Source organism: Camellia sinensis, chromosome 9 (genome assembly GCF_055761805.1).
Source record: "Camellia sinensis isolate YWXY chromosome 9, ASM5576180v1, whole genome shotgun sequence".
NCBI lineage: Eukaryota > Viridiplantae > Streptophyta > Magnoliopsida > Ericales > Theaceae > Camellia > Camellia sinensis.
Genome location: NC_138969.1, coordinates 135,167,712 through 135,180,865, shown reverse-complemented (window position 1 = coordinate 135,180,865; position 13,154 = coordinate 135,167,712). Strand labels below are relative to the sequence as shown.

The 13,154-nt window shown below is 43.3% G+C and overlaps 1 protein-coding gene across 1 annotated transcript in view; it reads right to left on the bottom strand.

Moving 5' to 3' along the window:
- Positions 1 to 5,095, bottom strand: part of LOC114304581 (glutathione reductase, cytosolic-like) — a 46,387-nt gene extending 41,292 nt beyond the window's left edge. The window contains exons 1-6 of the mRNA XM_082889398.1: positions 4,972 to 5,095; positions 4,720 to 4,793; positions 4,228 to 4,335; positions 4,062 to 4,126; positions 3,695 to 3,808; positions 3,450 to 3,549 (exon numbers count right to left, since the gene is read on the bottom strand). Coding sequence (XP_082745524.1) covers positions 3,450 to 3,549; positions 3,695 to 3,808; positions 4,062 to 4,126; positions 4,228 to 4,335; positions 4,720 to 4,793; positions 4,972 to 5,095 — 585 coding nt within the window. The remainder of the gene's footprint in view (positions 1 to 3,449; positions 3,550 to 3,694; positions 3,809 to 4,061; positions 4,127 to 4,227; positions 4,336 to 4,719; positions 4,794 to 4,971) is intronic.
- Between the last annotated feature and the right edge of the window lie 8,059 nt (positions 5,096 to 13,154).

Sequence of the window (13,154 nt, the reverse complement as noted above, 5' to 3'; positions counted from 1 at the left end):
GCTGAGGAGTCGAATTGCACGACTCGATGTGAAACGAATGGACATGAAAACACAACAAGACCTAAACTCCATCGTGGGTAATCCGGAGTGTCGGCAACCGGGAATTGAGACAAGTTTCGTCACTTTGAGTATGAAACGTCCCTCGTTTCCCGTGTTTGGGCTAACTCCTATCCCGAACACAATGCAATGAGATGGCATACACAATGCGACTAACATGCAACCCTAAGTGCAATGCAACCTAATCATGCTGGCATGCAAGGGATGATATGCACGCATACAACCTAGCATACGCAATGCTATGGACTAAAATGGCATACACAATGCACATGAGCTATATGGCATACACAATGCACACATACGGAGATGGACATACACAAAGGCATAATCGAAGCATACATAATGCGATGGTCAAACATGCAACAACATGAACCAAATGGCATACACAATGCAAGGTGGACTTAAACCAATATGAGTGGACCTCAGCCACACTCAAATCAGTGGCCATGTGATGAAAATGAGACAACTGAAATACATGCAAACATGCACGGATGCAAAGGATCGACCCTAAGGCACAACATGTAACTCTAACAAAGCATGGAAAGGGATGACATATGGCATATAATGACACAAATTCCAGCTCTGAAATAGTGTATAAGATGGTCCCGAAACATGCAAACGACTCACACAATGCATGCTAGATGGCCCGGATACCGAAACTAGTGAAGTGCGTTACACTAGAGGTACACCAAGAAATGCACAAATGGAAAAACCACCCTCAAACAAACCCTAGGTAGGTCCAAGACAATGGGAAAATGGCCTAAAATGATGGCTTAAAGTGCAAAGAAATGGATCTCATTCAATGGTCAATAAATGAGGCATACAAGCCCGACTCTCAAACGCATTTAAAGAGTACAAAACATGGGAATATGGAATTCACATAAGCTCTGAAATATGATGTATAATGGCCCCAAAACAAGAAAACATCTCAGTGTATGCATGTAGGGGACCTCAAAACTCAAAGCTAAGCATGGGCATTGAACTACAAGCATGCAAAACAAGCATCATTCAACCATGAGACCCAAAAACAGAGCTAAGGCAGTCCAAAATATGCACAAAATCAGTTTAAGGCATGGCCAAAAAGTGCTAAAATCAAGGGTCAACAAAGCATACAAAGAAAGCTAGTGAACCATGAGTTGCACTACAACTATATGAAACATATGAAAGCTCACCAAACCAGCCAAAAATAGAAGTATGCCATGCCAAAATATGCCCAAAAACCCACTGAAACTCAGTCAATGCATGCAAGAATGATAGGCTCCTTTGGAAGGCCATGCAAGGGGTTATTCTACACATGTATGATGGACACAAAAAAAATGGAAAAACCACCTCTGGAAAGAGATTATGAGGGTCCTAAAACCCATCAAAAAGGTCCTAAAATTAGTCTAGGAAGCATGTAAGTGAAAGCCCCTTTGAAAGGGCTTGAATAGGATTGTTCTACACATGCATAATAGACAGTTTATATGGAAAAATGGGCTATGGACAAAGCCTATGCAAACCTTAAAACTCACCAAATAGGGCCTGAAATATGGCTTTAAAGCATGCAAGTAGGAGCCCCTATGGAAGGCCAACAAAGCTAGTAAACAAATCAAGGGGTGAGAGGGTCACCCCTCTTTGATTTTAGGGCTCAAAAACACATGTTAGCCACTAAAAATCCACTGGATTTCAGTGGCTAAAAGGCCAAGCCAAGGCAAACACAAATGCTTTAATGCATAGCCCTAAACATGAGGAAATGAAGCATGCAAAGGGGAAGATGACCCCAAACAGAAAAAATGTCTTAAACAAACATGTTTATAAGCTCAAAAAAAACTTTTTTCAGTTTATGACAAAACCCAGAAATGCTTCCAAGTAAGGCTAAAGAATGAAGCAAAATAAAGCTACAAAGAGGGAAATGGTGACTTACCCTTGTAGCACAGCAATGCAGCAAGCTCTGGACCAAGAAAGTGAGCCCTCAACCTTTGAAAAATAGCTCCAAGTTACTTAGGATGGTAGTGGAGGTGTTGTGCTTAGAGGTGTAGTGCAAATGGCCAAGAACCATGGAGTTATGGAGTTTGGATGTAGAGATATAGAGGGAGAGTATATGTATGCCTCAGCCAAAAATGTTCAACCCTTGCAAATGGAGAGGAGAGCCTCTCTTATAGAAGAAGAGGTCCAAGGCTTCTTGGAGAAGCCTCAAGCAAAGGGACCATGCTTCTAAAAGAAGCTAAACCAAAAGGGTCAAGCTTCTTGAGGAAGCTAGACCAAAGGGGTCAAGCTTCCTCAAGAGGCTTGACAAAAGGTCAAGCTTCTCTTGGAAGCTAAGCAAAAAGGGCCAAAGCTTCCTTAAGAAGACAAACAAAAGGGTTAAATCTCGGAGGATGGGCAAATGCCTCCCAGCTAGCACAGCTGTATGCAACTCAGGAAGGCCAAAAAGGAGATGGCTGGCCGACCAGTTCAAGTGGTCAGCCGATCACTTCCCCTGGTCGGCCGACCAGGGGTCAAAAGGGTCAAGCACCAAAGGTGGTCGGCCATACCAAATAGGTGGCCTCCCAGGTGAATGCGACACAGTGGTGGTATGGGAGACCAGAAAATGTGGCTCAAAAGTGAGGGAGACCAAAGAGTCAAAAGGGTCAAGCACCAAAGGTGGTCGGCCACACCAAATAGGTGGCCTCCTAGATGAATGCAACACAATAGTGGTAGGGACACCAGAAATTATGGCCTAAAAGTGAGGGAGACCACCTCTCTAACAAGAAAACCGGGCAGCGAAAAGAAAAGTGGTCTCCAAGAAAAAAAGGGGGTCTCCCACCATACTACCACCTTTCTAACAATGAAACTAGGGTCCATGCTAAAAATGAACCCTAACCGATACAAAATGAGGGTTCGGGGCCCAAAACACGCAGCCGGGGGCCTTGAAAATTGACTGTTAAGCGCCGGAAGTGGCGTGCGACCCCGAAGGTGGTCTCCCGGGCCACAGTGTCCCTCTAGGGAGAGGAAACAAGGTGTGTGCCAAAAACTGGAGCAAACTGAGGTAGTTAAGCAGTCCCGAACTGAGGCGCGCGGCCGACGGCTCTGAAAACCAAAAACTGGTCTCCAAATAGGAAAAGTGATCTACGACCACGAAACGTAGCCTACGGCCACTGAGAGATGGTCTACGAGACCTCTCTGTCTCTTCGGGAAGAGAAAAATAGAGAAAACAGGACCTGGTTTGCAAACCGAGGCAAGGTACAAAAAGGTTCCGAAGCCCGAAGGCAAGGCTCTCAGTTGAGACTTTGCAACCTCAGAACAGGCACAATATGCAACATCGCCGAGCGCTCAGTTGGTGACGTCTGAGTCTTAAGGTCGATCAAAAATGGGGTGTCTACAATAGCTGAAGGTTAAGAACTTTATGAAACCCAATATAGAGACAATGATACCTGCATAATCTCAGGTGCATTTGGCCCACACATGGATGCTCCAATAGCTTTATCTGTCTCAGAATCAACAACATGCTTCATAACCGTTTTCTCTTGTCGTCTGTATACATAATTGCGTCAAATGGAATTCTAAATCCCATGCCTTGCAAGCCATGACATTACAACAAATTCCTACACCAAGAAGGTAATTTGTTTCCCTCTAAGCTTATAAAGTTATCTACTAAATTAGATGTCCAATCACATACCCTGAGACAGTGTTCTTCATAGGATTGAACGTTGACGTAAAAATCGAAATATCACCCTTTGCTTGCTCAATAGCCTCTTCTTCACTTAATCCAACAACACAAAGAGGTGGTATGCTGTAAAACAACAAAAAAACACAAGCTAATCATATATCACAAACAAATTTCAATAAAAAGATAAATAGAATTGGTTCATTAGAAAAATGAAACTTCTAGAACAACTTATTTCTATCAAGCTCTGAATACGACTAAAAACTTTAAAACTGCACCAAAAACAATTTTAGCACTTCCATTATACTGATGGATACTCTCAGGTGAATTATATGACAGAAGAAAAATGAAGCATTTGCTAGAACAGAAGAAACTTTACCAGAATACAGCACAAGGTACATTGCTATTGTCAGGTTTGGTAGGCTGCCCACCAAAAACAGTTTTCTGCAGGCAAAGCAAAGAATTGAATGATGAATTAATAACGAAAAAAAACAAAATGAGAATTCAATGATGATAACTAATCAGGGTACAGATTGAGCACATACTGAAAAGAAGGTGCTTCCCATTAAGGCCACAGGAGTAAGATTCAATCTATTTGTGACATCACCAATAGCCCATATGCTAGGAACGTTTGTGCGAGAGAACTCATCCACCTGAAATAAAAGATAAAAGGGGTAGGGAACCTCAAAGAAGTTAACTTCTTATGGTACAAACATTTTTTTCACAAGCAAAACAATTTTGAATCACCAACATCAAATAGACCACAAAATAATAGATTGGGGTGAAAACATTGTTAACCAAACAAAGGAGAAGTGGTAGTGAGCAAATGCTGTGAAAACCCCCAAAATAAACTCAACCATCTCTAATACACGTAGCACTTAAAAACTAACCCCCCCCCCCGCAAAAAAAAAAAAAAAAACCCTCATAAATACAATCTCACTCTTGTTCATAATTTTTTAAACACTGCCAATGCCATACACACATCATCACATCAAAGAACAACAAACGCAAGAAAAGACGAAGAAAAAGTTATTAACCTTTACGGCTCCCATCTCGTAAAGCTTAACACCTACAGCTTCCAAATTCAACCTCTTTGTGTTAGGAAGCCGACCTATAATCAATGAAAAATACTTTATTATCCCAAAGATTACATTAAAAACCTCAACAACTAAAATGATTACTCACTAAATTTATAGAATGTTAGTACTAATGTATACACACACCTATATAGAAGAAACCGAACATAATGTGCGGTTAAAAACCAGTCCACCTAGGGCGCCAAGACCAACCGATAACAAGGCCGATCATGACAGCGAGCCAAATCGGGACTGAGGAGAGTAAAACATCGAGGAATGTCTCGGCGAGGCCTGGGCAATGTGGAAAATAGATCAAATCGAAGAAGCTCTGCTCCATTATCGATCGGTGTCTATACAGATACGTGTATGTACATGAGAGAATCGATAAATATACATATATATATATATATATATGTATATACAAAGTGGAAGAGATAAGAAGATAAGGTGCTAAGCCATGGAAGCTTGCATAGATGGTGGTGTAGACGTCCCCGAATGTCCCGGGAAGGAATCCCGTTTTGTTCGTTTTGGGCTCACTACAGTTCAGACTCTCAAATTGTCACGGTTCTTAATCTGATCTCACAATGTGCGCTGTGAGATTGATAAATCACCAAAGAGTCCAAATCCGGCAAATTATTTTGAAAAAAAAATAGATTTTTAGAAAGAAGTGCCAAACATGGACTGTTATGCAAGATACAGAGTCGCCACCTAAATGTTTTGTTTTGGGGGAATTTAGGAAATCTTGACTCGTTGCCTAAGGCCATGTGTCCGTCATCACCAAAGTTGCCTCGGCTCAGGAACTTGGGTACGATTGGGGAAGGTCAGCTATGAGCACCCCCGCTCGCCCGATCCGAAGATCGGCCTATACTAAGCATGATATCTTATTTTTTAAAACACATGTATTCTTATTCCAGTTAATTAGCTAGAATTACTATGTGATGCGCACAGCAAAACAGGTATAGACTAGATCGCCAAATTTGGAACAAAGAATTGCGTATCCATTTGTTCAGAAAAATGGTTTGAGTTTTGCTACTCGCAAGTAGGCTAAAATATGGATTTCAATGAATTGTCCCAATTCAAGCAATCCAACCTTCACCCACGGGCATTCAGGTAGTTACATCACATACGCAAATAGCCTCATGCAAAGCATGCTATCATGTTAACACTCACAAACATGCAATATGCTAAAGCATAAATACTCACAGTGTACTCCGAGCCAAAACAAGGAACATGTAAGTAATCAAATCTATGATCCAAGTCCATGTTAAGATGGCTAATGCATCGCATACAAAGTGCAACTAGAATAGGCTCGGCTAATCTAAGATGGCATATGAGATGCACAGATAACATGTGTTCAATTTGGAATTGAAATACTATGCAGTTAGTATGATGTGCCGAGCCCGGTGCATGCAATACAAATGAATGAATGCACGCATGCATAGCATAAGGTATGCTAAATCAAACATGCCCTAATACTAACCATCAAAAGCAGGTAAGTAAAAGGGAGAAAGAAATGGGGGTTGGAAGACATGCATCACACACACGCACGCTTATTACACAATTGTGCCCTCTCTTGGAGGGACCGAAAGAATAATACAAATTAATTAACCTACAAGCTAATTAAATATTTACAACACTTAACTATCTAATGAATCAATTAAGCTAAGAAAAGCAGTAAAGAGGCCTCGGTAAGAGGGATGAATGCACGCGTGCTTGATTTCGCCCAGAAATCCATCGCCATACTCTTGTTGCCTCTGTTTGCACTGTTTTTCTTCTCTGGAGACTGTGCAAGTCTCGAGGTTACTTTTGGACTACTCCCTGAGCACTATGGGAGGTCACCAACCAAGGGGAAACAACATCGGCCATGGAGAACTGGTCATCGACAAAAAATTGTACCATCGGCTGGGTTTTGATAGTCGGCCAGCAGTGAAAGTTGCCGGTCGGCCACTTATTCCTGCAAAAGACTGGTTTGCTGCAACAAAGGACAGACAAGACATGGCAATGCATTTTTAAAACAATTTATGGACCACCACCCTCCTCAGCATGTTTGAGACTTAGAGGAGCATGGTTCTCGACCCTCGGGCCACCAATCGCGCATTTCAATGCATGATGGCCAAATGAGTCAAGTATGCAACTTCAACATTAAATGCAGAAAACATAAAACATACCAATGGACCCCCAGCCTCAATCATGGTTGATCAAGAGGCAAGGGATGCATGCTCAATGCAATGCAACCTAGGCATGGAAGCTAAGTATATACCATGAAAATGTGAACAACCATGCAAACATGCAGGCATGTGACAACATACAAACATGTAACAACATGTTAATTGACTAAAAGAGAGAATGCATGCTAAATGCATTACAACCTAAGCATGCAACAACATGTCATGGATTGAACACACAATGAGGCACAATTGAACTAGCATGCTACAACATGTAATTCACTAAACATGCAACAAGTATGTGACAACATACTAGGCAAGCATGCAACAACATGCGGGGATGGTCTTAAATTAATATTGAGCAGCTTTCAAATAAGCCCAAATTAGTGGCCAAAATGCTAAGAACATGAAGGAAAATTTACATACAAACATGCATGCATACATGGTCCAATACTTAAGCATAAAGAAGCAACTTTAAGTATACTTAAAAGGGATGGACATGGACATATGGCAAGCATTGATAAACTCTGAAATCATGTTAAGGATGGTGCCAAACCAACCAAACCATGTAAGTAAGGCATGCAACAAGGTCTAAAACTCAAGGCTAGCCAAGGGGCTCAAGCCATGACCATGTCAACCAAGCCTCAAAGAGCCAAAGGGACTCAAAACAGTCCCGAGGCAGAACAAAATATGGCGAAAGACACACTTAGATGGCATCTAAATGGTCTAAGCATGGAAGCATACACAAAGGCCCAAACATGGAGCATTAAACACAAACTATCCAAAGCACGAAATAGGTGATAAATGCAAGTATTTGAGCATGCTATATGGACTGAAATATCATTATAAGTGATGCCAAACCACTGAAATGATGCAAGTAGAGCATGCTATAGAATCCAATACTCAAAGCCTACAAGCTAGATTACATGGTAGCTATACAAAGCAAGTCATGGATGACCCAAACAACCAAAATCAGACCTCAAGCACACCAAAACATGCATAAAAGCTTCACAAAGCTAAGCCAAAATCATGCTAAAAACACATGTTACAACATGATGCATGTTAAGGCCAAAACACAGGATTACAAGACAAGTGTATGGAGCATACAAGGCATTTCTAAACCAACTTAAAACAGTACTATATCATGGCAAAACAAAGCCTAATATGCATTGAAATGGAGCTAAAGCAAGCTAGGCACACATGCTACAACACAAGCCACTTATGCAAGCATCAAAGACAACAAGGAGAGGGGACAACCCTCTCCCATTTAGGACCACAAAACCACCTCTCCACCACTAAAAATCCTCCGGATTTTAGTGGTAGAGAGGTCATGCAAAGAGCAAAGCAAGGGCCAAAATGGATGGCCTAAAACAAGGCCTAACAAGGCCTTAGAGGGGGGAAACAACCCCAAACCTCAAAAGGGCCTCAAACAAAGATCAAAAGCAGGTAAAAGCAGAACTTTTCTTAGTTTATAGCTAAGCTTAAAAATAGATGCAAGATAGGTTAAAAGCCTATGCAAAAATGTGGAATAAAGGGAATAGTTCTCACCCTTGTAGACCTCCTTCAAGAAGCCCACTCCAGCACCTTCCTTGGGTCAAAACCAGCTCAAAAACTTCAAAAACAACCTCTTGAGACCTCTGTACCTCAAGGATGGTGTTCCACTAGGTGTCTTAGTGCAAAAATGTGAATAAAACATCCTTTTGGTCACAAATGCACACACAAATATATAGAGGAAAAGATATAGAGAGAGAGAGATATATGAACTCTAACCCTAAATTTCAAAACCTTTGAGAAGGGAGGAGGGCCTCCCCTCTTATAGAAATCCAATTTCTAAGGCTTCCAAGAGAAGCTAAACAAGAGGCCAATCCCTCCATACACGTGTATGGAGGGGGTGTAAAGTGGATGGCAACTGTGACAGCTGGCATAAAAATATCTGCAAAAGTAGATGAACAGGGGTCGGCTGGAAAATATGGCCGATTGACCAACAAAAATGGCCGGCCGACCAAAAGAAATGCTGACCGACCAAAATATTTGGCCAGTAGCAAGAAAACTAGGTCGGTGGCCTCAAGCCAAGGCCGGTGAGGTGTGGGGATGACCAACAAGCCATTCCCTGCCCTCAGAAGCAAAAATACAAGTGTTTGGTCCACGACCAAGCACAAAACAGCCAAGTTGAGAGATCTTGAGGGAAGGCGCGTAGCCGAGACCTCTGAGAACTCAAAACGAACAGAAACATGGATGATCACCGAGTGTTCAAACGGTGACGTCCAAGTATTGAGGATGGTCAAAAATGGGGTGTCTACAGTTGCCCCTCTTTGACAGAACTCGAAAGTCATAACAATGACGGGAGTGAATGTCAAAGCTCAGAGACGACCCATTTTTGACAAGGCCGAAGACTTAGACAAAGCATGGAAGATAGCAAGATATATGCCCAAAAGCAGGGGCAAAATGCAAGAACAATGCATGATGCCGAACATAACTTATGATTATGCAAAGAAAGCTGTAACGAAGCAAATACATACAACAAATGCAGCAGTTTTAAGCAGGCCAAAACCAAACTACATTAGAATGCAGAGAGGATGTAAGAGAATTATGTAATTCTCGCTACGTTTGACGCGGAGAATACAATACCTGTGCAGTTCGTCTGGTCGTGCCAGCTTCAAATGAACCATACATACAATATCGTGCCTGAAAAAGAAGGAGAACTTAACAGGTACAATATCGTTAGATACATGCATAGCAACGCAAGTGAAAAGTGCGTGACAACGCGGGTGAGAGGGTGCACAACAATGCAGGTGGAAGGGGTGCATAACAACGCAACCCGGGTGTGTGCATAACAATGCGATTTGAAACAAGCATAACAAGGCTATGAAGGTACAAACACATATAAGTAAAGTACACGTGGCAACGTGTACAATGTGTGTAGGTGAGGAAGAGAATACACATGTAAGTAAAGCATGCGCGACAACGCATGCAACGTGTAAAGTAAGGAATAAAATGTACACATGTAAGTAAAGCACATGCGACAACATGTACAATGCGTGAAAATAAAGGAACTTGAACACATATAAGTAAAGCATAACGCGACAACGCATGCAATGTGTATAGGAACTTGAACACATATAAGTAAAGCATGACGTAACAACGCATGCAATGTGTATAGGAACTTGAACACATATAAGTAAAGCACACGCGACAACGCGAGCAATGTGTATAGAAACTTGAATGGAAGGGTGCGAGACAATGCAACCTAAGAATGCGAAACAACGCGGGTGGACGGGAGGATGCAAGACAATGCAACCTATATTCTGTATGCAATGGATGGAATGGATAAGGCGCGCGGCCGAACCGTATCTTGCCTAGGAAAGGCATGGACAGAAACAAATCACGTCTAATCATGGAAATGGTGCCGTCAACCTCAACACTAGGTGCGTACATATAATATCATAACCATGCTTCAACGCGAAAAGTATGGGCACATACCAGACCAAGCTCAACATGGAAAGGCGCAAGCCATAGATGGATATGCAGCAAATGCATGCAAACTACGATGCAATATATGGAAATGTACGACAATGCACATGGTTTGAAATGCATGATAATGCGAATGAAAGATGCATGACAATGCATGTTGTCGAAAGTGTGTGACAATGTGGGTGGAAATGCATGATAATGCAAATGAGGCACGCATGACAATGTGGGATGTTGAAATACATGACAACGCATATAATTAAAATGCATGACAATGAAAACGAACTCGAATGTGCGACAACGCACGTTTCTTGAGACGCATGACAATGCAAATGAACTCAAATGGGAAACAACTCACGTTTCTTGAAATGCATGACAATGCAATTGAACTCGAATGTGCGACAACGCACGTTTCTTGAGATGCATGACAATGCAATTTGTGTATGTTTATTGTAAACAAGACAACACATGTAATGCAATGCATTCAAAGCAGTTATTGAATCTCCCAAGATACCAAAGGATACGAAAAAGGATACACCATGCGCGTATCGAGTGCTACGCACAGAAGACACGGTCCGAGGTCAAAACGAAGGCCGATCAAGGTTTAAAAGTGCATTTCCTTGTATTGCCCTGATAAATGGAGGTTCCAAACCACATGAATGACCCAACCAAGGGTGTGGAAGATTCACCGGCCATCGGGAGAGTCCACCGGCCATCCACGGGCCACAAAATAAGGCCATCAGCCAACTTTTTGGCTGACCAGCCAAAAATGCCCGTGTCGGGGTAGTTTTGTCCTTTGGCCACGGGTCTTTAAATATAGGGCTCCAAGCCCTATATTTCTCACTTGCCCAAGCTCGAAAACTTCTTCCCTCTCTCTTTAGGTTATTTTTTAACCTTCATTCCTCGTTTTTCCTCAGTTTTTGAGCCCGTTTCGTCGTTTGATTCGTGCACACCTCCTTGTTTCGCACATTTTGAACCGAACAAATCTTGGTTTCGGTGCATTTTTCTCGATTTCCACCACTCGAGGTTTGTTTCCCTTGAGTTTACCTTCATTCTCGTGCCTTTTCCGCATTCCGAGCCTTCCGCCATTTTTCACCCTCTCAGGGTTGACTTTTCACATTCTCGCCCGGTTTTCACACTTCCGGCCATTTTTGCACCCTTCTCGACATGGCAGATGATCTTCCACAGGGTGGGGCTCCCCTAGAGATGGATGTTGACCCTGAGGTCGAGCTCCTACCTCTTCACATCCGGTCGTTCTATCCGACAGCTTACAAGCCGGCTATACATGTGATTCCTCTTGACAGCCTTCGCCTCTTCCGGAGCCATGCTAGAGTCACATCTGTCCTATGGCGCTTCTGAGGTACACTCTTCCCTATTTCATTTTCTGCAAAGTAGAATACATAACTGCAATAGTTGATTCTGTTCTTTAAATGTTTGGCCCGGATACACCAATACATCGCATGCTGTAGTTCACTGTGAGCACACCTGCACCAGATATCTGTTTGAATCTGAACATGCGCACACACGCTGTATTTTCCATTGAACCACTCAAACACACTGACATATCACATGCTGTAGTTTACTGCGAGCACACCTGCACCCGATATCTGTTTGAATCTGAACACGCGCACACACGCTGTATTTTCGACTGAACCACTCAAACACACTAATACATCACAGGCTGTAGTTCACTGCGAGCACACATGTACCCGATATCTGTTTGAATCTGAACACGCGCACACACGCTGTATTTTCATCAATTTTGAGTGCTTTCAACGCTGCATTTGTAACACTGCTTCGTAAATGTTTGTTTTGACCACAGGGGGATTCCCATGCCTTCCGGGGGTATGGGAATGTTACCGCTAGAGCTTGGTACATGGAGCTGCCCGATGTGGTTCGTCGCATCGTTGACCGAGCTGGCTTTGGGACCTTTTGCATGGGGCTCTCGCGCCTCACTGCGAGTAGGCCTCTCCTTGCTGCTCTGGTGGAGAGGTGGTGGGACACCACCGACTCTTTCCACCTTTTCCGCCACCGGGGAGATGACGATGACTCCCTTCGACTTCTCCATGCTCACAGGCATCGGAGTGGGGGGGGATCCGATCCCCTTCGATACTGACATGGACGAGTGGGACGCCGCTCAGATGTACCTGCTCGGCGCTCAGCCACCTCTTGCTCGGGCAGGGTTCGTGCGATATTCATGGTTCGAGGACCATTTTCGGATCCAGGCACCTACTACCCAGGAGGAGAAGGAGCAGTACGCCCGGGGCTTCATCATGTTCTTGCTGGGGCCCACTCTGTTTGCCGACCGGGCGAACACCGTCACCCTCTATTTGCTCAGCGCGCTCGTGGATGTGACACAGATCCGCTGCTATGACTGGGGTGGTGCCAGCTTGGCCACTCTCTATGGCTACATGAGTTCGTCCTCCCGCCTCAGCGGATAGTTACTCGGAGGCTACCGGCGAGCTTGGGAGGTACATATTCCCTTTTCTATCTTTTCAGTTCTGTTTCACATTATCTGTACACTGCATACACTTCACACTCTGCATGATACACTGCACATATCGCTTTATGCTTTATCTGCATATTGCTTGATCTGTATACTGCCTTATCTGATAAGCATGCTCATATCTGTTCTGTTACACTGTATAGTTGTGGGTGTACGCCTTCTTCTCGAGGCTTGCCCCAGTGCCAGACGAGGAGATGCCCCTTGGCATTCCATTCTCTCACTGCTTCGACGTAAGGTGCGAGCGGAGACCACGGGAG